The sequence below is a fragment of the Danio rerio genome, chromosome 14 (genome assembly GCF_049306965.1).
Source record: "Danio rerio strain Tuebingen ecotype United States chromosome 14, GRCz12tu, whole genome shotgun sequence".
In the NCBI taxonomy this organism is placed as follows: domain Eukaryota; kingdom Metazoa; phylum Chordata; class Actinopteri; order Cypriniformes; family Danionidae; genus Danio; species Danio rerio.
In genome coordinates, this window is record NC_133189.1 from 9,377,501 (window position 1) to 9,405,022 (window position 27,522).

At 38.7% G+C, this 27,522-nt stretch overlaps 1 protein-coding gene across 3 annotated transcripts in view; it reads right to left on the reverse strand.

Annotated features, from left to right (window-relative positions):
- The window catches only part of atg2a (autophagy related 2A), a 76,694-nt gene that overhangs the window by 7,324 nt on the left and 41,848 nt on the right, over positions 1 to 27,522 (reverse strand). For all 3 annotated transcript variants that reach the window (XR_012390218.1, XR_012390217.1, XM_009307758.5), the window contains exons 20-37: positions 27,185 to 27,339; positions 26,957 to 27,107; positions 26,662 to 26,846; positions 22,629 to 22,709; positions 22,307 to 22,413; positions 22,130 to 22,222; positions 21,974 to 22,044; positions 21,781 to 21,857; positions 19,150 to 19,320; positions 18,944 to 19,070; positions 16,953 to 17,176; positions 13,951 to 14,180; positions 12,084 to 12,219; positions 10,556 to 10,768; positions 8,077 to 8,178; positions 7,897 to 7,981; positions 3,737 to 3,890; positions 3,575 to 3,644 (exon numbers count right to left, since the gene is read on the reverse strand). Coding sequence is in view for 1 of the 3 variants with exons in the window: in XM_009307758.5 (XP_009306033.1) it covers positions 3,575 to 3,644; positions 3,737 to 3,890; positions 7,897 to 7,981; positions 8,077 to 8,178; positions 10,556 to 10,768; positions 12,084 to 12,219; positions 13,951 to 14,180; positions 16,953 to 17,176; positions 18,944 to 19,070; positions 19,150 to 19,320; positions 21,781 to 21,857; positions 21,974 to 22,044; positions 22,130 to 22,222; positions 22,307 to 22,413; positions 22,629 to 22,709; positions 26,662 to 26,846; positions 26,957 to 27,107; positions 27,185 to 27,339 (2,432 nt within the window). In the remaining 2 variants the exon portion in view is untranslated. The remainder of the gene's footprint in view (positions 1 to 3,574; positions 3,645 to 3,736; positions 3,891 to 7,896; positions 7,982 to 8,076; positions 8,179 to 10,555; positions 10,769 to 12,083; positions 12,220 to 13,950; positions 14,181 to 16,952; positions 17,177 to 18,943; positions 19,071 to 19,149; positions 19,321 to 21,780; positions 21,858 to 21,973; positions 22,045 to 22,129; positions 22,223 to 22,306; positions 22,414 to 22,628; positions 22,710 to 26,661; positions 26,847 to 26,956; positions 27,108 to 27,184; positions 27,340 to 27,522) is intronic.

The following is a 27,522-nucleotide window of genomic DNA, read 5'->3' on the forward strand; positions in this document are numbered from 1 at the left end:
CAAATCATATTCAGAAACACTGGAATAGCTTTTGCTGTTGAGTTTAAAGGTCCTCTGAGGTACATTAGATTGTGCAGCTGTGTTGCTATCTCTCACAAATACACAACTGTAGCTTCAAAATAATCCACCTCTTCCCAATAGGGAAAACCAGCAACAATCTAGAATGCATGATATGGTGTTGTGGCTTTGCAATCAAGAAATCTAATTATAATGGAAGTCAATGGGGTAAAAACAGCCCTGGACATACAGTGCATCCGGAGAGTATTTCATAGCGCTTCACTTTTTGCACATTTTTTTTTTATGTTACAGCCTTATTCCAAAATGGATTAAATTAATTTATTTCCTCAAAATTCTACACACAATACCCCATAATGACAATAGCCAAGTTTCAAGTTTAGATGTATGTGTGTGTGAGACCGAGCAAGAGCGCTCCCTTCACAGCTCTGTTGATGCAGATCTACAAACATTTCCTTTGTCTTCATGCTTGGTTTTTGCTTTGACATGCACTGTCAACCCTGGGACCTTATAGACAGGTGTATGCAGGGCTCGAAATTGCGACCATTTTGGTCACATATGCGCCCGAAAATTAATCTATGCGACCTCATAATATATATCTGGGAGCATTAGTGCGACTGCAAATAATGGTTGTAGTGCGACCTGTTTTGATTTTTTTCTAAAAACGTGCTGAATCGCTCTTTCCTGCCGATATATTGGTTCATATTAGCTGTCAATCACTCAAGGTATTCCGCTGTCAGATGACAGGGAAGGAGCTTTTATGACCACGGGAAATGCAAACGGGTGAAGAGTGTAAACAGGTTTGCAAACCCCACCTAAAGTTGAAGGCTCAGATTAGAGCAATCATGACATGTGGTGAATATTCATCCGCCAGCTAAGATCAATCGAGTACGCGCTTATTGGAGAAGCGCCCGAATCTCGATGCGTTGCATTCACTGCGTGTTCAGCGCAAATGTCCGCTAAAAGTCAAATCTAAAACTGTACATATCATCGCCAAAGAAGCTCGCCTTTACTAAGTTTACACTGAAACTACGGCTCATAACAAACAGAATCGCAAGAATCCTGCTTTGGCTGCTCATAAATTGGGTCAGCTGACTCGACTGCTTTTCCACTAACACAGAAAAATGAAGATTAGCTCAGACTGAACATTTAAATTGACACAAACTGAAACCAAAACTTTTAAAGAGTGATAAAAGTGAGACTTTACTTACTTTCTTTTGTCTATTCTTTCTTGAGGTGTATATATATATTTTTTTTTATTTAGTTACTGATGAATGTTTTGCAGCTTTCAGCCTTGAATTTCTTTATTTATTATAATCTTTTGTTTGTTTTGTAGCAGAAATATTATTTATTAAACTGACATGCATAAATAAACAGCAGTACAAAATAAATATTTCTTACTGCAATGCTTCATTTGTGTTTGATGCAAACTATACATTTATTTTTCATAAAGTAACAGACTTTTTATAGCAGATAACTCGCACTCAAGCACATTCAAGGCAGCATGATGATGAGAAATGTAATCCATTGTTACTATTGTTGTCATTTTCATCTCCATAATGTTTTATAATTATTAGACATTCATTTTGGAATTATTGCACACAAATATCAACGTCATCTCAGCTTTAGTTAGATAGTTCTTTCTGGGTTTTGTTAGTCCTAATTGATGTTGTTTTAAAATACAATAAATGCCTTAAAATACAATTTGCAGTGGTGCTCATTCATTTTTGGTGGGTGCTCCTAAATTTTTTCTGGTGCTCCTAAATTTTTGAAGTTGGGAGCACCAGTGCTACCAAGTAAAAAAGTTAATTTCGAGCCCTGTTTATGCATTTTCAAATCATGTATAATCAACTAAATTTACCACAGTTGAACTCCAATTAAGCCGCTGAAACATCTCAAGAATGATCAGTGGAAACAGAATGTACCTGAGCTCAATTAAGAGCTTCACAGCAAACGCTGTGAATACTGATGTACATGTGATTTTTCAGGTTTTTTATTTTTAATAAATTTGCAACAATTTCAAAAAATCTTTTATCACATTATCATTATGGCTTGTGTGTAGAATTTTGAGGAAATAAATTAATTTCATCCATTTTGGAATAAGGCTGTAACATAACAAAATGTGGAAAAAGCAAGCGGCAGCCTCCCGCTCTCCCTCAGGAAGCCAATACGGAAGTAACTAAAACTGCAATTCATCCGAAATTCCGCTAGTCCTGGCTGCTCCTGGCTCCAAAACAGAGCAAATTTCAATTGTGCCCACTGTTAGAATAGCCAACTTTACCGCAGAAAAAAAGGTGTTTACAGCCTGGTACAAAAAAGATTTTGGTTAATACAGCTAATATTACCCTTCATGACAACTGTGAGGGGGGTGAATTTTTTTATAACTCATCCGTTTCCTTTATATTAAGCTATATTAAGTTTGCATAATTAAGGGCGTGGTCACTTGAGTGACAGCTAGGTCTCGTTGGTCACCGTCACGTCACCTCAGCTGAACCCGGCAGATTAGCCACTGAACTCGGCATATTTATCGTATTTCTGTGTTGTTTTATGTGGCTTTACACACTCAACTGCCTTTTGGACTTGTTTCCTACAATTATTAGATGGCATGGCATGCTGAGTGAACTTAATTGTGCTCACAAACCATTCACGTGGCCTCCGTTTCCCATGTGAGTAAAGTTATATACTTATATACCATCTCTATACATGTATTTGTTTTATTTAAGATCATTTATCGTTTATATTTATATTTAGAGCTGTAATGCACTTCAGAATCTGTCAGATTGATTAGCTGTAGGCTCTAGAACAGTCATCTGAAGCGTTGTCATACAGTGTTATGCTGGATTTCATCAATAGTCTTACATTAACTAACACGGACTATATATGAAGAGTTTGGAAGTAATTCGCGTTTTTCTCCTGTTGAAAAACGTCATAAGAACAATGTTTAGTGGCTCAATGTATTACAGCAGTGTTTTTAAAAGTCTAAACACTTTATTGATATAGTGTACAACCAAGCACAAGTGGTCAGAATACAAACGAGTCACAGGTGATAAAGTATTAAGCGTTTTCCCAAAGTAAAGTGTGTCTGAACCAGGTCCAAGCTAAATGCTAGCAGGTGTCTGTAGCTCCGCTCACTCTTCGCCTCTTTGCCCTTGTTTGGTATCCCGCCATGGGTGTGATGACGCGTGAACAAAATGGCGACGGTTGGCCGCGCCTACTTGTGGCTTCTTTTGCGCTCTTCAGAAACCTATGGGTGACGTCACGGATACTACGTCCATATATTTTACAGTCTATGGGAAAAAGTGAAGCGCAATGAATACTTTCCGGATGCACTGTAACGAAAAGGTAGTCAATTTGCCCAGAGTGTATTGTTACATTTTTTTAAATGTTCAAAGCATTTTCTTAAAATATGTCAAAATAAGATGTGTCACTAACCCAAGACTTAAAATCAGCCCATAGTGGATAAAAGCAGCACACAAGGGTTAAGTTCAGCGCTCAAACTACACAACAAAATCGATTTTATGAGCACACCATCAGTCATTTTACAAAGGGGTTTACCAACCTGCTCGATAACCACACGCTTTCCGTGATAGTCCAGCCAGATTGGCACTTCAGAGGTAAAACGAAACTCTCTGAGAAAGACAGAGCAAGAGAGTATGTTATTTATGATTTCCACCTTTGATATATGGGTGAATGTGATGAGGTTTGTTCTTAGCTCGTCTACCTGAAATAGATGGGTTGGTCGGAGGAGGACGAGGAGCCGGCGGAGGACGAGCTCTGCTCACTGTAAGTTGTTTCTACAGAAGCAGCGAGATCATGACCCAACGCAGAGGCAGGATCTGTGTCGTCTGGAGCCTTCTGAGAAGCGTCAGTCCTCACTGGGGTCACACACGTGCCAATGGACAATTTAAAGTTAAAATAAATAAATGTGTACAATAATGAGCTACATTTTATTTAATTTATCACATAGGGATAGGGCTGCATAGTTTATCATTTCAGCATCAATATCGCAATGTTAACATCTGTTATAGTCACATTGCATGGTGGTCAATTTTGAGTCATGATTAGAGTTGAACATCACCAAAAATCAGAACATGTGATTTGTGGATTCTTCCTTGTTTATCGATAATATAGTAAAAGTTAATGATTTGCATGTGATCTTAAAAGGATAGTACACCCAAAACATGTAATTCTGTCATCATTTAATCACACTCGACTTGTTCCAAACCAGTATAAGTTGTTTTAATCTATTAAACATAAAGGAAGATACTTTGAAGAATGTTGGAAACCTGTAACGATTGACATCCATGGTAGGAAAATCAAATACTATAAATTTCAATGGTTACAAGTTTCCAACACTCTTCTTTTGTGTAAAACAGAATTTAAAAAACTGGTTTGAAACAAGTCAAGGGTGAATAAACAATGACGAGGTTTTCATTTTTGGGTGAACTATCCCTATGAAAGGTTTCTACAAGTTTCACAAAATCCCATTTAATACTTTTAAAGCCCTTTTCAGGAGAATTGCGAATGACATTTCAGACTTACGAAGTATGCTATCCATCTCAGATACAGAAAAGCTAGTCCATGCTTTTATGACTTCTAGGCTGGATTACTGTAATGCTCTGTTTGCTGGCTGCCCAGCATCCTCTATTAATAAACTTCAGCTAGTACATAATGTGGCTGCCAGAGTTCTTACCAGGTCTAGAAAATAGGATCACATCACCCCAATTTTATCCTCCCTACACTAGCTGCCTGTTAAGTTTCGTATTGAATTCAAAATATTGCTTCTTACCTATGCAGCTTTAAATAATCTAGCTCCTGTTTATCTAACTAACCTTCTGTCTCACTACAATCCAACTCGCTTTTTAAAGGGCCATGAAATCCCCTCGTTTCAGCAGTGTGTTTTCACACCTCTACTTTGGAAAAAGTCAGAAAAGTGGGCGTGTCCAGCTCTGTTTAGGGGGGAGTGTCGGAGGAAGAAAAGAGGCTTGGTATGGGAGTGTCTATTTGGGCGCGCTGAATTTCAGAGTCAAAACACACACCCACAGCGGACAATGTGACTGTGTTTACATGGACATCTGTAGTCGAATTATTTGCCAAATTATTAAATGGTCGACTTTAACTGCAGTTTGGCTCTTTCATTCAGGGAATTCATTAATGTCCCTCCCGACAAACGTAATATTTGATTCGAGGCGCTGCTCTAAGCGTGTATTTTTCATGCAATGTTTGATACCGCACGGCGAATGAGAGAAAAAAAAAACTCAGCATTTCCCGGAAACTTAGATACACACGGCAGGTAGCGTCAGAAAGCCGCGTGTGTTATTCCGGTCACAAAATCCAACACGAGGTTATAGTTTGGTTGTAACTGTTAGTGCTAACTATTGCACTCGGTGCAATAGTTTGTTTGATACGAATAAAATACGAACTGAATAAACAAAGAGCACTGGTCGCTCACTTACCAAATCTGTAGAGACAGGACAATCCACAGCAACTAGAGCCGCGTCTTTATTTAGAGGCGACTAAAGCGAATCTGGATCTCAGCGTTTGCAGATGAGAACAGCTCTCAGGTAAACAATAATCCTCCTTAGACACGTAAGTTATTGTTGTCGAGCGTCGCGTACACTGTAATCCACACATGAGTCTGAGCTCTCACAGAGAGAAAATGAAAACGAAACTTAACTGCAGCAAACTATAAAAGCAACACTTCAAGCTTGTTTTGCCAACACAACGTGGCGTCTTTGCCGTCTACACTGTGACTAATGAATATTAATGAAGTTGCACAATAGAGCGCGCTGATTGGTTTGAACCAAGCCTTACTCATGCATTAATGCAACACACTGTAAGACGTAATAAGACTCACTCTGGCACAGACGCCCAGTCTGCACGCTGGAATACACGCTATTATCTCATAGCCGTGACGCAGCTTCAAAAATTCATTTCAAACCGAAAGTACGAATTTGCTTGAAATAACGCAAAAACAACCAATTTACACTTTTTAGTGAAATATAGGTGTCCTAATAGTGTTTTTAGCAGTGTGGGACACATATACGACTGTCAACAGCTCAAAAAATGTGTTCTGGTGTTTCGTGACCCTTTAAGATCTCAAAACTCAGGGCTTCTGTTAGTACCTAGAATAGCAAAGTCGAGTAAAGGAGGTCGAGCCTTCTCATTTATGGCTCCTAGACTCTGGAATAGCCTTCCTGATAACGTCCAAGGCTCTGATACATTCTCGCAGTTCAAAACTAAATTAAAGACCTATCTGTTTAGTAAAGCTTACACCCAGTGCATCACTTAGCGATATGTGTGTCCCTGTGTTGGTGTAGGTTTCCTCTGGGTGCTCTGGTTTTCCCCACAGTCCAAAGACATGCACCATAGGTAAATTGGATGAACTAAATAAACTAAGTTTATGTGAATGCGAGAGTGTGTATGGATGCTTCCCAGTACTGGGTTGCGGCTGGAAGGGCATCTGCTGCATAAATCAGATGCCGGAATAGTTGGCGGTTTATTCTGCTGTGGTAATCTCTGGTAGATAAAGGACTAAGCTGAAAGAAAATGATTAAATGAAGACCCAGGCAGCACGGTGGTGCAGTGGGTAGTGCTGTCGCCTCACAGCAAGAAGGTCGCTGGTTCAAGCCTGGGCTGGGTCAGTTGGCATTTCTGTGTGGAGTTTAGGCCTGGTTTATACTTCTGCGTCAAGTGACCGGCGTAACCCACGGCGCATGCAACGCGCATAGCTGTGCATTTACACTTCTGCGCGCTGTCTCTGTCGGTCTGCATTAACACTTCCGAAACGCTAGTGGGCAGTGAGGTGTTAATGTTCCTCTGTGTCGAGTTTCTTTGCTGCTGTTTTGCTTTTCCTGAACACTTCCGGGATGTACAAGTGGCTCAAACTCGCACATTTTGAGGCAGGAACGGGCAGACGTGCAACAACTTTAACTATGAGGCAAACACAAAACAAAAATTTCCATCAGGAGCTCCTTCACGGGACTCCAAACTTGTAAACAATCGTTCCATCAGGCTCGCACCATTCACGTGGCCCCGCCCAGACTCGTCAGAGCTACCAAGCCGACCAATCACAGAGCTTGCGCTACGCGTCGTTGCGACGTGTAGTTACATTTTTTAAGAGGTGCACGTCAGCGACGGCGAAGGGCTATGCGTCAGCGCCGTAGCATACGCCGGCGTTTGACGCAGAAGTATAAATCAGCCTTTACATGTTCTCCACGTGTTCGCGTGGGTTTGCTCCGGCTGCTCCAGTTTACCTCACCAAGTCCAAACACATGCTGTAGATGAATTGTCCATAGTGTATGTGTGTAAATGAGAGTGTATGGGTGTTTCCCAGTAATTGGTTGCAGCTGGAAGGGCATCTGCTGCATAAAATATATGTTAAATAAGTTGGCGGTTCATTCCACTGTGGCGACCTTTGAATAATAAAGGGACTAAGCCAAAAAGAAAATGAATGAATGAATGAGACCCTGCAAAGGCATCTGACTGTGTGAGCAATTAAAATGAGTTTAAAGCATTCAGGTACAAGAAATTTGTAGACTTAACAAAGATGAATTATATTAAATTATGAATACAATGAAGATCACAACTTTTTTTTTTTTTTTACATTTGATTAATCTATTTCTGTACCTGTATACAGTTAGACTTTTCCGAAAACCATAAAGAACTGTTTATTTTATTTGTAGTTTTGCTCGATTGTATTATTCTATGCTTATAATTTGTTTATTATACGCAGACACACTCCCTGAAAAATCCTTTCAATCAACCTATATGAAGAATTCCTTCCAAAGAGAGCTTTTCAAGACAGCTGGTGAAAATAGATTCATATCTCAATAAATATCACAGCAAAACAACACAGTCCTACACAGAGAGCAGTCTTACCCTCAGCTGCAGGGTCCACAGGCAGGTATGGAGTAACTCCTGCAGCCATGTTACTGAAAAAGTCCTTCAAGAAGAAAAGGGCATCCTGGGAAACGAAAACAAGCAGGTCTGTGGTTTGTACTAAAAGGAATATGAAACACTGTTTGCCCTAAACTGAAAAATGGTTATAAAAATGCATACCTGGTCAATGTTGAGTCGCAGGGGTAACAGGCTGATTCTCAGACAGCATTCTGGTCCACCCAGACCAGATTCAGGCATCACCTGCAGCGCTTTCACCGTCAACTACAATACAGCACAACCAATATTGGATAACAAAAGATACAACCACAGAGTTACTGGCTGTGTCCTAAATGGCTGATTTCCCTACTATACAGTATGTGAGAAAGAGTATGTTTTCATTGTATTGGAAAAACAGTATGTGAGAAGTACCCAGATGATCTACTACTTCCGAGATTCTGTAGTATGCATTCAATGGACGCCAGTGTGCAAATTTGGCCAGGATGCCGGGGTTAAACCTCGAATCTTTTCGAAGGTCACCCTGGGATTTTTAACAACCACAGAGCGTCAGGACCCTCAGTTTCACGTCTCATCCGAAACACGGCACTCACTGAACTGTATAGAGTCCTCTTCTCTATACAGGGGCGTTAGAACCCACACAGACCTGAAAATGAATGCCCCCTGCTGGCCTCACTAACACCACTTCCGGCAGCAACCTAGCTTTCCCATGTAGTCTCCCATTCTATTCTGGCATATTCAATTCAATTCAATTCAGCTTTATTTGTATAGCGCTTTTACAATGTAGATTGTGTCAAAGCAGCTTCACATAAATGGTCATAGTAACTGGAACAGTGTGGTTCAGGTTTTAGTGTTTAAGTTCAGTTCAGTTCAGTTTAGCTCAGTTCAGTGTGATTTAATCATTACTGAGAGTTCAAACACTGAAGAGCAAATTCATCGATGCGTAGCTCTACCAATCCTGAACCATGCGAGGCAGTGGCGACAGCGGAGAGGGAAAAAAAACTTCACCTGATGGGAGTGAAGAAAAAAAAACCTTGAGAGAACCAGACTCAGTTGGGCACGACCATTTTAATTTCTCCGCTGGCCAAAAGTCTTGTGCAGAGCTTCATTCGCCGTGGCATATGTTTTATGCAGACACACTACGGTCAATTTAGTTAATCTAATTCACCTAAATCCCATGTCTTTGGACTGCAGGGCAAACCAGAGCACCCGGAGGAAACCTATGCGAACATGGGAAAAACATGCACATATACCAGTGGGACTCGAACCAGCAACCTTCTTGTGTGAGGCGACAGTGCTAACTATTGAGCCACCGTGCTGCCTCTCTACCCATCAACCAAACTTAACCTCATAATCCCACCATCATCCCTTACCAACTGCTTTTCTGACATTAAATCCTGGCTCACCTCAAACTTCCTGAAATTAAACGATAATAAAACTGAACGTCTTCTCGAACATGGACCTTCAGCATGCACTGGGGCGGTTTACTGCCGAGTGTAACATGGCTGGGATAAGACTCAGCACTTCCAAGTTGGAGGCAATGGTGCTCCACCATAAAAGGTGGTTTGCCATTTCCAGGTTGGAGGAAAGTACCTACCCTAGGTGTAGGAGTTTAAGTATCTCTAGGTTTTGTTCACGAGTGAGGGAAGGATGGAACATGAGATTGATTACCGGAGTAGTGCAGTGGCAGCAGTAATGCGGTCGATGTACCGGACCGTTGTGGTAAAGAAGAAGATGAGCCGAAAGGCAAAGCTTTCGATTTACCGGTCAATCTACGTTCCTTCTTTTATCTATGCTCATGAGCTTTGGGTCATGACCGAAAGGACAAGATCTCGGATATAAGCAGCCAAAATTAGTTCCCCTCGAAGGTGGCAGGGCACACTCTTATGGATTGGGTGAGGAGCTCTGACACCCTGGAGAAGCTCGGAGTATAGCCGCTGCTCCTCCACATCGAGAGAAGTCAGCTGAGGTGGCTCGGGCATTCAGATGCTTCCTAGAAGCCAACCTAGGGAGGAGTTAGAAGCATGTCCCACTGGGAGGAGGCCTCGGGGAAGACCTAGGACACGCTGGAGGGACTATGTCTCTCGGCTGGCCTGGGAACTCCTCGGGATCCCCCCGGAGGAGCTGGAGGAAGTATCTGGGGAGAGGGAAGTCTGGGGTTCTCTTCTGAGACTGCTGCCCCAGCAACTCAGAAAAGCGGCAGAAAATAAATGAATGAATGATTCTGTTATCGCCCCCTACCATCAGGTTAAGAGCCTGGGGGGGTCAATCTTCGACAGCACCCTTTCTTTCACTTTACATGTTAATAAAGTCACCCAGTCTGCTTATTTCCACCTTCCAACTGATATTCTTGTTCATAGTCCAATCACATCCTGTTTAGACTACTGCTATTCCCTTCTTTTTGCACTTGTCACATATTTATTTTATAGTCTATAAACTGACTGTCCTTGCTTTCATGTACGCTGACCTTGAGTGTCAAGAAAGGCGTCTTTAAATAAAATGCATCATCATAGTCACAATCATACTATACAGAACATACTTTTCAAATGGTCGTGTAGTAAATTCAAACGTAGTATCTATACGAGTAGTGGGGGATTTTAAGTGCACCCATTGTTTTTATTTTGAATCCCTCACTTTAACTCACCATGTTGGAGTGGGCTCTACGTGGCATGCTCTCACTGGTGTAAAGGTACAGGAACTTGTTGATCTGAGAGGAAGCCAGACGGTCTCGCACCTCCAGCTCCTGGACGATAAACACCTGGCGGGAGATAGGCTGCTCTACGAGACCTGCCGGTTCTGTATCCGGACCTGCAGCAGAAGGCGTGACCACCGGGTACATCTCATGCTGGAAACTGACCTGAAGAAAAAGAATGAAATGAACAAAAAAGCTTACTAAAACTAAGGGCTCCTACACACCTGGACGCTTTTTGGTTGTGTTTATCGTCAACGTTTTACGAGATGTTTTTCCGTATTTAAACCCAAGAGATTTTCACTGGCGTCAAGCAGAAGAGGATGCAAAATCACTCCTTGACGTTAGATGGGGCTACACAACTTTAAGGGCCTACTCACACTATGCCGTCCGTACCGTGTTGAGGCCCGTTTCCCGGATCGTTTGAGAAGTGTGAGTGCGCTGAATCGGGCTCAAGCACGGTTCACTTGGCCGGCCCTGGCCCGGTTGGAAGAGGTGTGCCTGAGCGCGGTTCACTTGGGCTTTGGCACGGTACGCTTGTGTGTGAGTGCAAAACACGCCAAAGCCCAAAACTGAAAGCGAGACGTGACTTTTAAGGGAATGTTTCATATAGATTTATTAATCATTCTTACTGTTCAGTGAACGCAAACTGCCGTAGTTTATTAAAGACGCGAACTCCTCACAGCACGACAGCTGCACACCTTCAGCAGACCTCCTCAATTCTGCAGCACGAGGGCTTTATGATTGTTTATGAGCGCCAAACGTGGCAGATCTGTTCAGCGAAATATCTGACTGCGTGTCACACAACCCTAAGGATTGTTTGGCGAAATATTTGACTGCATGTCACTGCATAACAAACGACTGAAACGATATAACTAGAGAAATCTCCACTGTGCTGCTGAGTGAGAGAGCGCTTCTCACTGAACATGACGCAAGCGTGCCGAGGCCCATTTGTGGTGTGAGTGCGGGCCGTGGGGGGAGACGGGAGGGGGGACAAGCATGCTTTGGCCCGGTTCAAGGCAACTGTACCTAGTGTGAGTACGACCTAAGCTTCTGACACCAGCTTATAACACAGAAGAAGAGGAAGAGGGGAAGTTTACACGCTTGTTGTTAAAGTTACAACAGCTCCACGTTTATATCGCCTCTGGGCATCATCTTCAATGTGCGCTCATTGACAGTTTTGCGCTTGAGCGCCTCCAAGTGCCGTTTACTGTAACTTCAGCAGCTCCGTGCACAGGAACAAAAGTGCCAATCTGATTGGTGGAGAAGGTTTTGACGTGGCGCTTCAAAACAAAAAAAAAATGAGCATGAGGCGTTTTTTTTTTTTTAATTATGCTTTTGCGGCTGCCGTTTTGCGCGTTGGTGTGCACGATCACATTGAAACCTTTTATTTAGTCACGAGCCGTTGAACGCAAGCAAAAAACGTCTCAGTGTGCATAGACCTTAAGGTTTAAACTATAAGCCAAATATCTTTGCAATATACCTTTGTCAGTTGTATCTCCATGAGCAGTGTGTGTTGACGGCCACTTCCTCCAACCCACCGCCAGGAGTTCTGGGGCCGCGAGGGACCTGCTGAACGGGATGGAGAACCACGAGCTCCGGGGGCAGCAGTACGAACTCTGATAGACAAGAAAATCATACATCAAAGAGTCATGAACCCAGAAAATACGCACAGTCGTGTTTCACTTTCAACATAAAAAGCAAAGTTAAACAATGCTGTGCACTAATGGTCAGAGAGTTGGACTTATAATCATATTATTTAAAAATGTGTGCATTTACTTATTTCAGTGTGCAGAGCTCTGTATTATTCAGATTGTAGGTGTAATAGTATACAGTTAAAGACAAAATAATTAGCCCTGCTGTGAATTTCTTATTCTTTTTCAAATATTTCCCCAAATGATGTTTAACAGAGCAAGGAATTTTTCACAGCATGTCTGATAATATTTCTTCTTCTGGAGAAAGTCTTTTTATTTTATTTTGGCTAAAATAAATCAGTTTTTAAGTTTTTAAAAAACATTTTAAGGTCAATATTATAAGCCCGCTTCAGCTATATATGCATTTGATTGTCTACAGAGCAAACCACTGTTATACAACTGCCTAATTACCCTAACTTGCCCAGTTAACCTAGTTAAATGTCACTTTAAGCTGAATACTAGTATCTTGAAAAATATCTAGTCAAATATTATGTACTGTAATCATGGAAAAGATAAAATAAATCTGTTATTAGAAATTAGTTATTAAAACTATTATGTTTAGACACGCGTTGAAAAACATTTTCATTCCGCTAAACAGAAATTGTGGGAAAAATATACAGGGGGGATAATAATTCAGGAGGGCTAATAATTCTAATAATAATTCTAAGTCATTTTTCCTGATATACTTTAAATGTAAATCAAGGAATTACATTTTTTTATTAAATATTAGCTAACATTGCAGTTAGACAAGTCGAAAAATATAAATGGAAAGTCCAATGGAATGTAAAAAATGCAATCGTTGTCGAATGTCCAACGACAAGGGGTTTTGGGGTGAGTAAATACAGTGGTGGAATTAAGTATTGAACATGTCTTGTTTTTACTTGGGAATAATATTTTTGAAGGAGCTGTTGACATGGAATTGAACCAGACGTCTCTCAAATAAGGGTCACATGCATTGCCCATGTGTGAGTTTTTCACAAACTTCAACATGGTTCTGTTGGTCTTGTCTATCAGTTTTTAGTTAGTATTTTCTATTGGATTTAGGTCAGGTGATTGGCTGGGCCATTCCACAGCTTGCTTTTTTTTCTCTGAAAGCATTTGAGAGTTTCCTTGGCTGTGTTTTGGATTATTGTCTAGCTGAAAGGTCCACCCTGGTTTCATCTTCATCATCCTGCTAATGTAAATGTTGGACTGAAGCACTGAATATTAATTTACAATGACGAAGGGCAGAGGATTGCTGAAAAACTACTGAGAGATTTCAGCTGCTGTCTGGGCTTTCACCGCCTTTCTACACCTCCCTTTCTTCATATGTTCAATACTTTTTCCATACTTTATTTTATTTTATTACACAACACTTCATTTGTAAACGAATAAGATTTGTTTTCTTTTCTTACATGGATTTCTTTATTAAAAACATCTGGTAAAAGAATCAAGTCCACGGCACCTTTAGAAATATGTTTTCTGAGAAAAATATTGACGTGTTCAATAATTATTTCCCCCACTGTAAATAGTAACTGTATTTGTGCTTTTTGGAAAACTACACTTTCAAGGTTTAACAGAAACAAACTGGAAGGGAGAGAGGGAATATGTAGGACAGAATTTACTCCCCATCCATACTTTAACCTATAGTTTTCCCAGAGCTTCCGCTGGACTTACTTATGGCTGTGTGGTGTGTGGGCTGAGCTGGGTTTGCCACCAAAGTCTTTGCCACCATACAGATGCCAGACGACAGACACTTCACGGAGCACCACTCTGTTCTGAGGCACTGGAAAGCGGGTTGGGGCACGCAGCAGATCTGAACTGCCCCGCGGCCAGGAGTAATATCCATCCCGCACCTTGATAGGGCCCTGGGAGAGAACAGTCACTACAGGCTCACCGTCTCTAGGCTTTTACAAAGAAAGAGAGAGAAAGACGATTAATAACATCAGTGATGCTCTTACAAACACCACACACAATAGACATGCACATGCACACTATGGATTCTAAGTTGGTATAAATTAAAGTACACATGCAATCATTTGATTTTGTTAGCTCATATTGCTATTTTTTGTGGTGATCAATTCATCTGTGCATGTCATTAAGAAAAACAAAATAGTTTGCCCTTCTCTGAAAATGCACTTCCTGAAAATCCACTCTCTCCAAACCCTTTCCTGATTTTTCTGAATGAATCCAAAAAACAAGCCATGAACACTGTTTTCTCATTTAATATTCAGTTTCCCTAGGAACTGCGTCACAATACAAAAACAGCAGGTTCCGATTCATGAGGACTTTAAGCCTAAATTGTTGATTGTTAAATTTACTGTTTATTACTATTGTTTTATCCTAATATTTTGAATGCTAAATATACTACTAAATATTCTTTTTATCATCATCACTACTACTATGTCATTTGTCATTTCATATGTTCTGTTTAATGTAAACATCACAAATGCTTTGAGATTACAGTTGAAGTCAGAATTATTAGACCCCCCCCCTTCAATTTTTTATTTCTTTTTAAATATTTCCCAAATGATGTTTAACAGAGCAAGGAAATTTTCACAGTATGTCTGATAATATTTTTTCTTCTGGAGAAAGTCTTATTTGTTTTATTTTGGCGAGAATAAAAGCAGTTTTTTAATTTTTTAAAAACCATTTTAAGGTCAAAATTATTACACCCTTTAAGCTATATATTTTTTTGATAGTCTACAGAACAAACCGTCGCTATACAATAACTTTCCTAATTACCCTGACACGCCAAGTTAACCTAATTAACCTAGTTAAGCCTCTAAATGTCTCTTTAAGCTGTATAGAAGTGTCTTGAAAAATGTCTAGTCAAATATTATTTACTGTTATCATGGCTAAGATAAAATGAACAAGGGGCTTAATAATTCTGACTTTAACTGTACGTAACACTTGACATGCCAATAAAAGAAAGTATGAATTGAATTAGAGAGAGAGTCTGCAGTCTCTTTTTAAATATTTAGTCAATAATTATGATTTTTTAAAGACAAGTTTGAATTAATGTTTCAATACCACGTATTCATTTCAGTGCATTTACATTATTCAATGTTTTTAAACAATAAGGAATGATATCACTCATTTTTTTTTAAACTTGCCTATCACCACATATTGGCATAAAGTAACAATGTATGTCAATTTATGTACTCTACTCATGTATTTTGCAGTTTATAAATGCAAATAATAATATAATAAAATATTAATAAAATATGCTATAATATGCACAGTCCAAAGCGCAGGGCACAAAAGCATTAAGGACATGTCCAAATCCACTTTTGCTATTTTAAGGATGGAAAAATCCGCTCTGCGCTTGGTCTAACAGGGTTGTGCTTATTCTCTTAATGAGTTATGGGTGTGTTTTGAGCATATTGTGCATTAAATTAAATTCCCTTTAAGAGTCAGTTATGTCGTGGCATTTGCTATTTACATAGCGGACTTTGTAAGTGGAAAAACTGAAGAATTCACTAGCAAGAAAACAGTTAAACAGATCATCTGCAGTGCGAGGAAAAAAGAACAAGCCTCCTCCATTCGGCCTCTTTCCTTTCTTTTTACATAACTTTTTACTTTACTCATTTACTTTTCGTGGAGTGATTTTCCACCGTTTCCTTACTCCCACTAGCCTACACAATTAATTTTGTTTCAAGATTTGTTTCAAAACTATTTCTAAATTCAGTTCTAATTTCTAGCAACGAATAAATGAACAATAGTAATGAAGTGCAGACAAAAAACTGAGTTATATCCAAACACGCGTCTTATTATTATGCCCCATATGGTGATGCAGATGTCTCCAAAACCTGACAGATCTAAACATGTTTTAATTAAAACGAATATAAATATGCATATAATATATAATACTACTACTAATAATAACATTATACAAATGCAATAATAATCATGAATAAACTGAAAAAGCCCCCCGAGATGAAGGAGGGATGTAGGCAGTGGGTTTTAATAATTCTATAGAAAATAATAATTTTTGTAACATTTTAATCCTTCTTTTTCAGTTTCTCAAAATAGCAACGCACCAGTGATGCGCCTTAACACACCTCCTTTTTAGACCAGCACACCCATGAGTCCAGAAAGTGGCACAAATGGATTTGCTATTTAAACAACGTGGCGCAAAATGTGAAAATTGAGATTGTGCTGGCCTGAAAATAGCAACAAATTGCTCTAAACACGTCTTGTGCATACCTGCCCGGGAGTCTCCTGTATTTCAGACCCATCTCTCATTTTGTTCTGTCTCCCTGAAAACTCCTGGAATTTTCACCCCAGCAACCCCTCCTACAACCGGTCCACAGTCTTAAGTTTGCGTAACCACCTACCCCCTGCTCCTCAGTCTTCAGTTTGTGCCACAAATCTTTGGACAGTGGGGAAAACCGAAGCACCTGAAGGAAACCTACGCGTATGCAGGGAGAACATGCAAACTCCGCACAGAAATGCCAACTGACCCAGCCGAGGCTCAAACCAGCACACTTCTTGCTGTGAGGCGACAGCACTACCTACTGCACCACTATGTCACCTAATTGTTTTTAAATAATTTTTACATTTTTTTTAAATGGAAGCATAGCTATTGACTATACAGGTCAAAAATAATTTATTTTAGACAGAGTTGGTGGATGTCTGAAATGAGACATTTTAAAAAATCCAACACTGATACATACCGGTATGCCCATCCCAGGAGCCTCTAGGATGCAGAAGTCATCGTTGTCGGTGGAACATTCCGAGCCTTCGTCTGACATCATATCTGCATGAGCCTCCATAGCGGTGCTCACCAGTCCATCAATATCAGACTCCTCCCCTTCTAGAACAGAGGGGCGGAGCTTGGGGGCTTCATCCGGGAACAGATAGACTGAGACAGGTGACGCTCGACGGATGGACGGAGAACCTGCTCATCAAATACACAGGCATATATAATCATTAATCATGCTGGGTTTCACACAATCAAATTTGTGTTGGGACAACATGAAGGAATTAAGTTCACTTATTGGTTTTTACAAATTGAAGCGGATTAAACATAAAACAATTAAGTTGTCCCAAAATAAAACTCAAGAATTGTGTTGTTTTAGCTCATTTTAAATAAGCAGTTTAACCAAACAGCAAACTTATTTTTTTGAGTGTATTCTGTTCAGGGCTGGCTTAATACGCTGTTTTTAAAGGAACTGATTTTTTTTTTAAATTGGTGTTTAACAAGACAATACATCATAGTATACCATACAACAAAGGAAAAAATACAGATTGTCTTATTTTTCTTATTTTCCCACTATCCCCTTAAAATAAAATTATTTAAATGTATGAAATAAAAACAAACATATCCTCTAAAAGAAATAATAATAATAATACATTTAAAATAAAATACAAAAATTAAAAGAAATTAAAAAAATATATAATAATAAATTACCAAGTTTATGATAAGAGCTAAAAAAATAATAATAATAACAATAACATTTTTTTAAAAATTTAAATTAAATATCAGTGGTTTAATATGACTCTATTAATAAGCACCGTCATCGATGTAAACATCACACTTGTTTTTATCCGCTCTGTCTTGTTTCCAGGCAGACTGGTTTAGATTGCTAATTGTTCTACACTCAACTGCAATAAATCCTCTTTATTTAAACCAGTCAGAGGACAACTTCAAATCTGCTGTGTGTTTCCAGAAAAAACGAGCCATATGCATCAGACGTTTAGCCACAAGTTTTTGGCTGGTCATAGTACTTTCTTCCTATTATGGATGGCAATATTTTGCCTCATTTTAAACAGAAGAAAGAAATTCATAGCCGTTTAAAATCTAAAATATAGCTGAAAATATATTTGAACATACATATTTATGTACATATAATTCCAATGACTGAAAAATAAATAAATAAATAAATATATAATTTATTATATATTTATAATTTATATTTTATATAAAGCATTAATAATTGTTAAAAACAAAAATAAAATAATTAAAAATTTATAAATGAATATAAATATATACAAACACTTTAAATATATATAGAATATATTTTTTAATAAAAATAAATAAATTTAATATAACAATATATAATATGTTGCATATAAAGGGCGACAGTAGGTAGCAGAATCGCCCCACAGCAAGAAGGTAATTGATTAGAGCCTCGGCTGGGTTAGTTAGCATTTCTGTGTGTAGTTTGCATGTTCTCCCTGTGTTCGCGTGGGTTGCTCTGGTTTCCCCCACATGTCCAAAGACATGCGCTGTAGGTAAATTGAAAAAGCTAAATTTTCCGTAGTGTATGAGTGTGAATGAGTGCATTTGGGTGTTTCCCAGTGATGGGTTGCAGCTTGAAGGGCATAAGCTGCGTAAAACATATGCTGGATAAGCTGGCAGTTCATTCCGTTGTGGCGACCTCAGATTAATAAAGGGACTAACTCAGAAAGAAAATGAATAAATAAATGTTGCAGATATGACATATTTTATATATGTAAAATCCAAAAATTTGTATGCCATATATGTTCTTTGCATAAATTGCCATATCGTCACCTTAGAATTATAAGGTTCTATCTGACATTTTTGTCAAAATTAAGTTATTGACATATTCTTATTAAATGACAACTTATTTACATAATGGAATGTTTTTTTTTTATAAGTAAACTATTGCTTGGATCAATAAAGAACTGCCAAAAATCTAACCAGAATCTTGGGTGTCTTCTTGTAGAATTCTCTCGGTGTCAATCAAAGCATCTGTGAGGTCGTATTGGTTAATCTCTGCGGTCTCGGCTGGTGGGCAGGACGGAAGGGAGGCAGGACTTTCTGACAGCTAGAGCACAGAACATTTTGAGTTGAATATAAACAAGGATAAAAAAAGCTGCACAACGATTTTAAAAGACAGCTCTTACCGGAAGTTTCTGACCGGCAATTTCTGTGGGGGACGTGTGGCGAGGAGGAGGGTGTAGATCACCTAGTGAAACCAGGTACTGCAGCATGTTAACCAGAGCAGCGCACGAGTCCGCACAGGTGTGTACGTGAACCACATTATTAGAACACCGCAGCTCAAACAGTGGCTGAGTCTGGAAATGTTCATTAAGAAAAGAAGATAGTTAATAACAAGGAGAGATAGAATGATGGACAGCAACAAAATCTGGCTAACATTAATTTAAAAACCCATTTATGTTAATACGTTTATGTTCATTGATAAAGATTTGACAATGACATGCTTATTACAAAAAATATTGGTTTCACCTAGCAGTTTAATTTAAAAATAGTTCAAAGAGTTAAGTTAAACTTTTTCAACACAACATTGCAATATCTTTTTTACTTTATTAATCTTTATTTTATTTGTTTATTGAATTACTGATTATTTATTAAAAAAACAAACCAAAAACATTGTTTATTATTATAAAACTGTAACTTAGTTAAATAATTATTTATATATTCACACATTAGCTTTCCTGACATGGCTTATCATACAATTAGTACCTAGATATTTATCTATCTATATATATACATACATATACATATTAGTGCAGTCAAAATTAGTGCGTTAACGCATGCGATTAATTTGAAATAATTAACGCGTTAAAAAAATTAACGCAATTAACGCAGTTGCAGTTTTTTTATTTCCGGTTGTGATCGACGTGTGTTCAACATGCAAAGAAATATAGATAAGACCAAGTAAGCACTTTTTGAAGGCAAGTTTCAGTTTAAAACAATTAAAGTCGCATCACCAGGCTCTCCAGCATTTTCTCCAAAGTTTCATGCAATTCTCAGGAGTTCCATTTTTAACTTTTGACTTTTGTTTTAATGGATGGCGAACGAAAAAAAAAACCTCTGCATTTCGTGACTTGGTGTTCCTTTAAGGTAATCAAAAATCACTGTTTACATTGTAGACTTTTAATAAGAGTATTATCTTAATCATAATAAAATCAGAGTATTGGTGTCCATGTAAATGTACTCAGAAACTGCCAGGTGAAGTCGTAAAGACATTTGTAAAGCGTCTGCTTCACATTGTGTCAGAAATCTTGTGAAATACAGCCATACTATAAAACGCTTAGTTTCAGCAAATTTTATTAACGCGATCATGCGTGTTGAATCTGAAGGGAGTCGCTCCGGCTGCCCTGTCCTGCGCGCGTTGTGTGTATGAGTGTGTGTGTCTGTGTGTGTTTCTTAGCAACAAACCTGCCTAAACGTCGTTGTCCGTAGCCACCAAATCAAAAAGTTACGAACTGCCGTGAGATTGCGTTGCACTCTCAGCTCACATCATTTAAAAGAAAAGGTCCACATTATCCCCCGATAATGTTAACAGACTGGACTGTTTTAGCAACTGACTGAATGTAAAGGAGGACTAAGCAAAATTGTTTCTACGTTATAATTAATGTTCTCAACTCACAGCAATACACATTTGCAATGAGTGCAATTGTCTGTATTTAATATTTTATTGTTATTATAATTTTCCAATTTCCATATCTGCAATGCCTGTATTTTGGCATTTTTTTGCAGTCCACTTAGACTCCACCTTGGCAATCATTTTGTTCTTTATAGGCATTGATTGTTTTGAAATTCAAATGGTATTATCATGCCTGTGTTTTGATTTCTGTAATAAATATGGCTGTCAAGCCAGGATCTTGATGGTTTATTTTGGGTTTGTTGTTTACATGAAGAAATCTGTGTTACAAGTTAAACAAAAATTCTATTAAACAATTATATTTTGAATCTAAGTAATTATTGTCTGGCGTTTACATTAATTTTACATTTGAAAAGCCAAAACTACAAGTTTCAGTCTTTTAAATGTGATTAATTGCGATTAATAGCGATTAATAAAAAAAAAAAAGTGTGATTAATTAGTTAATTTTTTGGAATCGATTGACAGCACTAATATATATATATATATATATATATATATATATATATATATATATATATATATATATATATATATATATAAATATATAAATATATATATATATATATATATATATATATATATATATATATATATATATATATATATATATAGGCGAGGCAGTGGCGCAGTAGATAGTGCTGTCGCCTCACAGCAAGAAGGTCGCTGGGTTGCAGGTTCGAACCTCCGCTCAATTGATGTTTCTGTGTGGAGTTTGCATGTTCTCCCTGCCTTCGCGTAGGTTTCCTCTGGGTGCTCCGGTTTTCCCCACAGTCCAAAGACATGTGGTACAGGTGAATTGGGTAGGCTAAATTGTCCTTAGCGTATGAGTATGAGTGTGTGTGTGAATGTTTCCCAGAGATGGGTTGCGTCTGGAAGGGCATCCGCTGCGTAAAAACTTGCTGGATAAGTTGGCGGTTCATTCCGCTGTGGCGACCCCGGATTAATAAAGGGACTAAGCCGACAAGAAAATTATATATAAATCAAAAAGAAATAGAGGTCAACTATGCATTTACCCATGTAAACCTACATAAAATATTAAACTACAAACACACTGTAAATATATTTCTAAAAATAATACAATTCAAATCCTTTAGAATTAGGTAGTAACTGTTAACATGAAACTTACCAATTTACTTGAGTCACTTCCTTTCCAAGTCGTTATGGCCAGTTCCAGTAAATCAATGTCTAACACGCACACATAGTCTGACACACACACACACACACACACACACACACACACACACAAACAATGATGAAAGGAACCTCACATTTAGGAAAATGCAGTTATTCTGATATTGAAAGCTATGATTGTTTAATACCTCGCCTCAAATCCACTGTGTCACTTTCACATTTATCAGACAGGTATAAAGCAGAGTCATCTAAGATAAACCTGAAGTAAGATTTGACATTTGTTAGGTTCAATCAAAAAATCTCAGCATGACACTTAATAATAATCCCACTACGATCAACAGTACCTGAGGTGAAAGGTTGCGGTGTCTACAATGATGTTGCTGGATAAAGAAAAGGACTCGGCCGTAAACAGAACTCGCAGAGGAAGATAAAGAGGCCTACAGCGGAAAAAAAAAAAATAGAAAGTTGACATAATGATGAACCAAAATGAGTTTTGAGACTACACCAGACATTGACTGTACCTGTAGTCCACTGCACAGGTGGCCAGGTGAGTGTGGAGAACGGTGATGACGGCAGGCGGGGTGTAGCCTAAAATGTCGTCATCGATGACATCAAGGAAATCAACAATCTGGTTTGAAAAAAACACAGTTTTGAAGGGTAACTGAAATTGAAAACCATTCATGGGTTCTCTTCTACTTACAAATAAAGAGAAATACTTAGAAATATGTTTTCAAAAACTATAATTGTAGCTTAAGACTTCTTACAAAAACAAAAACTGCAAAACAGAATAAACATAAGGCAGACATTCACCACAGATCCCTCCACCGCTTTTAAAGTTCATACCTGCTCATGCCAGCTATGATTGGTCAACGCCATGTGATGTCGCAAAGTAGCACCATGGAGTCGCAGGGCAACCAGAAACTCCTGCAAAGAAATGACCAAAAACTCAGCACACGTACAGGTGACAAACAACAATCGCCTCGTAATCAACATAGAAGAGGTCAAATTAAGTCAAGACATTTAAACGCATCAATTTTTAAAAAATGTTTTAAAAAGGCTTTAAAGAAAACCTTTTTTTAAAGCTTTTTATTTATGATTATTATGATTTTATTATTATGAATCTTTTTTTCCCACATAATAACCCCCTCCCCAACAATTTAACATCTTACAGATTGGGAAATTGAGAAAAATAGTAATTGATATATCTTTAGTCAGTGTTTCTCAACTGGAGTGTGTGATCAAAAAAACAACAAAAGTTTAATATTTAACTTATTTTGCTTATATGAGACTTTTATTTTAAAATACGCGTGCCGAAGTATGCTAATGAGACTTTTACTTTGCCAGTAACCTGGGTTAAGCGCTTTTGGCGCACTGCAATGCAAAAACCGGCGCGTTTTAAGGTCTGTTTTCTTTTAAAATCAGCGACCTCCACTGGCTGAGTGATATCCGATATAAAGTGAGCCTCAGATTGTACAAGAGGCACTGCATTAAACTACATTTGCCCGCGCCATGTCTTTATAATATGAGCATTTATTTGACGCCAGTATATTTAATGGAGCTTCTGCGCTAGCCCACAGATTCTGACGGGCGCGAGCGAGTAAGGCTTAAAACCTCAGTGTGTCATATGTAGTGAGGTGCTTTCACGAGAGAAATGAAACCTAAATTAAAACCACATTTAGAAACCAAACATCCCAGTGGCAAGGAAAAACATGTGGACTATTTTCTAAGACGACTCTAATAGCTGAGGGCATCACAAAAGTGCCGAACATATTCATGTTCAAAACAAGTACAAGTACATCTTACTGTGCTCACCGTGTAGCAAAGGCCAAGAAAGCCCACACAAAAGCAGAACAGCAAATAACTGCTGATTATTATAAAATGGTTATGATTGTTTTAATAATTTTACTTCAGTTTGCTGGTTTCTGTTCAGTTCAAGCAGATCAGTGTTAATGTTTTATAAACAGTTCAGTTTAGTTAATGGTAACTTAAAGGGTCACGAAACACCAGAACACATTTTGTGAGCTGTTGACAGTCGTATATGTGTCCCACACTGCTAAAAACACTATTAGGACACCTATATTTCCCTAAAAAGTGTAAATTGGTTGTTTTTGCGTTATTTCAAGCAAATTCGTACTTCCGGTTTGAAACGAATTTTTGAAGCTGCGTCACGGTCATGACATAATAGCGTGTATTCCAGGGTGCAGACTGGACATTTGTGCCAGAGTGTGTCTTATTACGTCTTACAGCCTGCTGCATTAATGCATGAGAAAGGCTTGGTTCAAACCAATCAGCGTGCTCTATTGTGCAACTTCATTAATATTCATTACTGTCATAGTGTTCAGACGGCAGAGACGCCACGTTGTGTTGGCAAAACAAGCGTGAAGTGTTGCTTTTATAGTTTGCTGCAGTTAAGTTTCGTTTTCCTTTTCTCTCTGTGAGAGCTCAGACTCACGCGTGGATTAACAGTGTACGCGACGCGCGACAACAATAACTTACGTGTCTAAGGAGGATTATTGTTTACCTGAGAGCTGTTCTCATCTGCAAACGCTGAGATTCGGATTCGCTTGTAGTCTTCTCTTAATAAAGACGCGGCTCTAGTTGCTGTGGATTGTCCTGACTCTACAGATTTGGTAAGTGAGCGACCAGTGCTCTTTGTTTATTCAGTTCGTATTTTATTCGTATCGAACAAACTATTGCACCGAGTGTAAACAAGTTAGCTTTACAACCAAACTATAACCTCATGTAGGATTTTGTGACCGGAATAACACACGCGGCTTTCTGACACTACCTGCCGTGTGCATCTAAGTTTCCGGGAAATGTTGAGTTTTTTTTCTCTCATTTGCCGTGCGGTATCAAACATTGCATGAAAATACACGCTTAGAGCAGATCCTCGAATCAAATATCTCGTTTGTGGCGAGGGACATGAATGAATTCCCTGAATGAAAGAGCCAAACTGCAGTTAAAGTCTAAAAATAATTCGACTACAGATGTCCATGTAAACAGTCCCTTTCTCCCCTGTTGGGTGTGTGTTTTGACTCTGAAATTCAGCGCGCCCAAATAGACACTCCCACACCAAGCCTCTTTTCTTCCTCCGACACTCCCCACTAAACAGAGCTGGACACGCCCACTTTTCTGACTTTTTCCAAAGTAGAGGTGTGAAAACACTCTGCTGAAACAAGGGGGTTTCATGGCCCTTTAACTTTTCCTTACCCTAACCACTGTTTACAGTATTCGACATTTTTACTCTGTAATATTTCTAAAATTTGATGCATTTTGTTAAATGACAGCAATAAAATATTGTTTATTTGTAAGTCTTGGTGATTTCCTCATAATTTATCTGTCACTAGTTGTGTATGTTAACAATTCAATACAAATGAATTATAATTCCTAAAATCATATTATAATTCCTAAAAATTTGGGTCACGGCTTGATGACCATGTGAAAATGTGGGTCCCATGGCCAAACCAGTTGAGAACCCCTGTCTTTAGTGACTGCCATGCTAATTTCGTTTCAGTGGATTTATTGCATGAAGATACATTGTGTTACATTGTAGTTGCATCAAATTACATTAATGGGAGGTTAATTAAACACTCCATTTACATGTACAAAACTCTTGTAATACTTTTCCACCTCTTGTCCGGCAGCTAGCTCTCTGCAACTCTCACATGGTCACCCACTCAAGCTAAGCAAGGCTGCGTCCAGTCAGTACCTGGATGGGAGACCACATGGGAAAACTATGTTGCTGCCGGAAGTGGTGCTAGTGAGGCAACAGGAGGGGTGTGCTCTGTGTGGGTCCTAACGCCCCAGTATATTGATGGGGACTCTATATTGCTTAGTGAACACCGTCTTTCGAATGAGACATTACATCGAGGTCCTGACTCGCCATGGTTGTTAAAAATCTCAGGTTGTCTTTCAAAAAAAAGAAGAAAAAAAAAAAAGAAAACGAGTAGAGGTTTAACCCCAGCATCCTGGCCAAATTTGCTCACTGGCCTCCATCCTAAGCATATAATAATTGGTATCAATTACTATCTAGTGTGCAGTCTGGCAGAATATGGCTGCCGTTGTGTTATCCGGGTGGATACTGCACACGATGAACATGGTAGATTTGATGATTTCCCCCAAAAATCTGTAAAGCGTTTTTAGTGTTTGCAAAATATATGTTTAAATTTGTGTTATAAGTTGTAGTCACCCATGCTGCTTGTAATCGCGTACTGTATCTCTTGTAATCTTGTACTGTATCTCTCAGGTTAAATCTTTATGGGGCTGTTTACATATTCTGTCCAAAACCCTGTTGGAAAAGTGACGCATGCTTCTTCCTTTAGTGATTTAAAGGGGTCTCACACACTCTGTGAGCTACTTAGCCATGAAGTTACACATCTGTTCAACATAGCCGTGGTGGGCATTTCTCTTCATCTCGCAATGGACGCAGTCAACCAATCACAACAGACTGGTTCATCAGACCAATCAGCGCAGATTAGCTTTGCGCCAAAGAGGGATTTGGGAATAAATGAATCGCTGAACAATTCATATGGGAGTCGTTGGGATGATTAGGTAAAACATAAACGCATATTATAAGACAAGGAAAGTGTTTTTTGACATTGCACGCATATCAGCATGTTGTTGGAGACCCCCAAAACCAAAATATGACCATTTATAATGCAAAATAAGGGCTCTTTAAGCTTAAACATAATTTAATGCATATTTTTTCATACCAACTAACATTTGGAAAATATAAACACTTGACAAATCTAAAAATTTATATCAGAACAGAATTTATGAATAATTTACCCAATAATGTTTTTGATTGTGTTTCATGATTGAGGCCTGAGGTGATGATTCTGTGTGAATTCAGATGAAGTAAAATTGACACACAAACCTTGACATTCCTCTCAAGATCTAACGTGACTTTGATGGCAGTCGACAGCATCTGAACGTCGGTTTCTCTGCCACCGACGCTGCTCACACCCACCTCCGTGGGGTAAATGGTAGGGTCCAGATGAGCTGGAGAAGTGAACCTGGGCATTTCTAGTTTCACAGGAATAGGGGAGTCTGGCACCTCCGCTGTAGAAAAAAAGCCAAACATACAAAAAACAAGAATTCAGAACAAAACAATGACTTATTTCCATGTCAAAACAACAGGAATAATAGGTTTGATGCGATTTGAAGCTCACCTTTATGGTACAGCTCCACTCGTTTGCTTTCTATAGTCAGAAAGTTGAGATTGGGATTGTTCTGGTGTTGTGTCACACTAAAAATCTTCCCTCCTTCCAAGTCCAATATGAGCTCTCCATGACAGAGCTCCACTTTCCGTCCAGCTTCATTCTTAAAGACAATTGCATTGGTGTCAACTTAAAAAATAGTGGCAATGCTACACCTTATTATTTCAACATATATAATACCTTGCTGTCTGTCATGGCTTGAAGGCGACCTTTGCCAATCAGCACAGTCAAACAGAGCAGACTGAGGGCGTGGCTTGACTGAGGCTCTAACTGTTTCCTTCGTTTTGATTGGCTGGCTGAATAGAACTGAGACTCCTCCTCCTCAGAGTCAGATTCTGGAATGATGCGTGAAAAGATTAAGAAACATTTCTTAAATGATTTTATTATCTTCAATTTTACAAGAAATTATTTGGCAGACACTTTTAGCTTTAAGTGCAAATAAATGAGAACATTAAGTAATGAAAGCAACAAACAAACATTAATATGACAATTCCTTGTTAGTCTAATGTAGTCGAAGC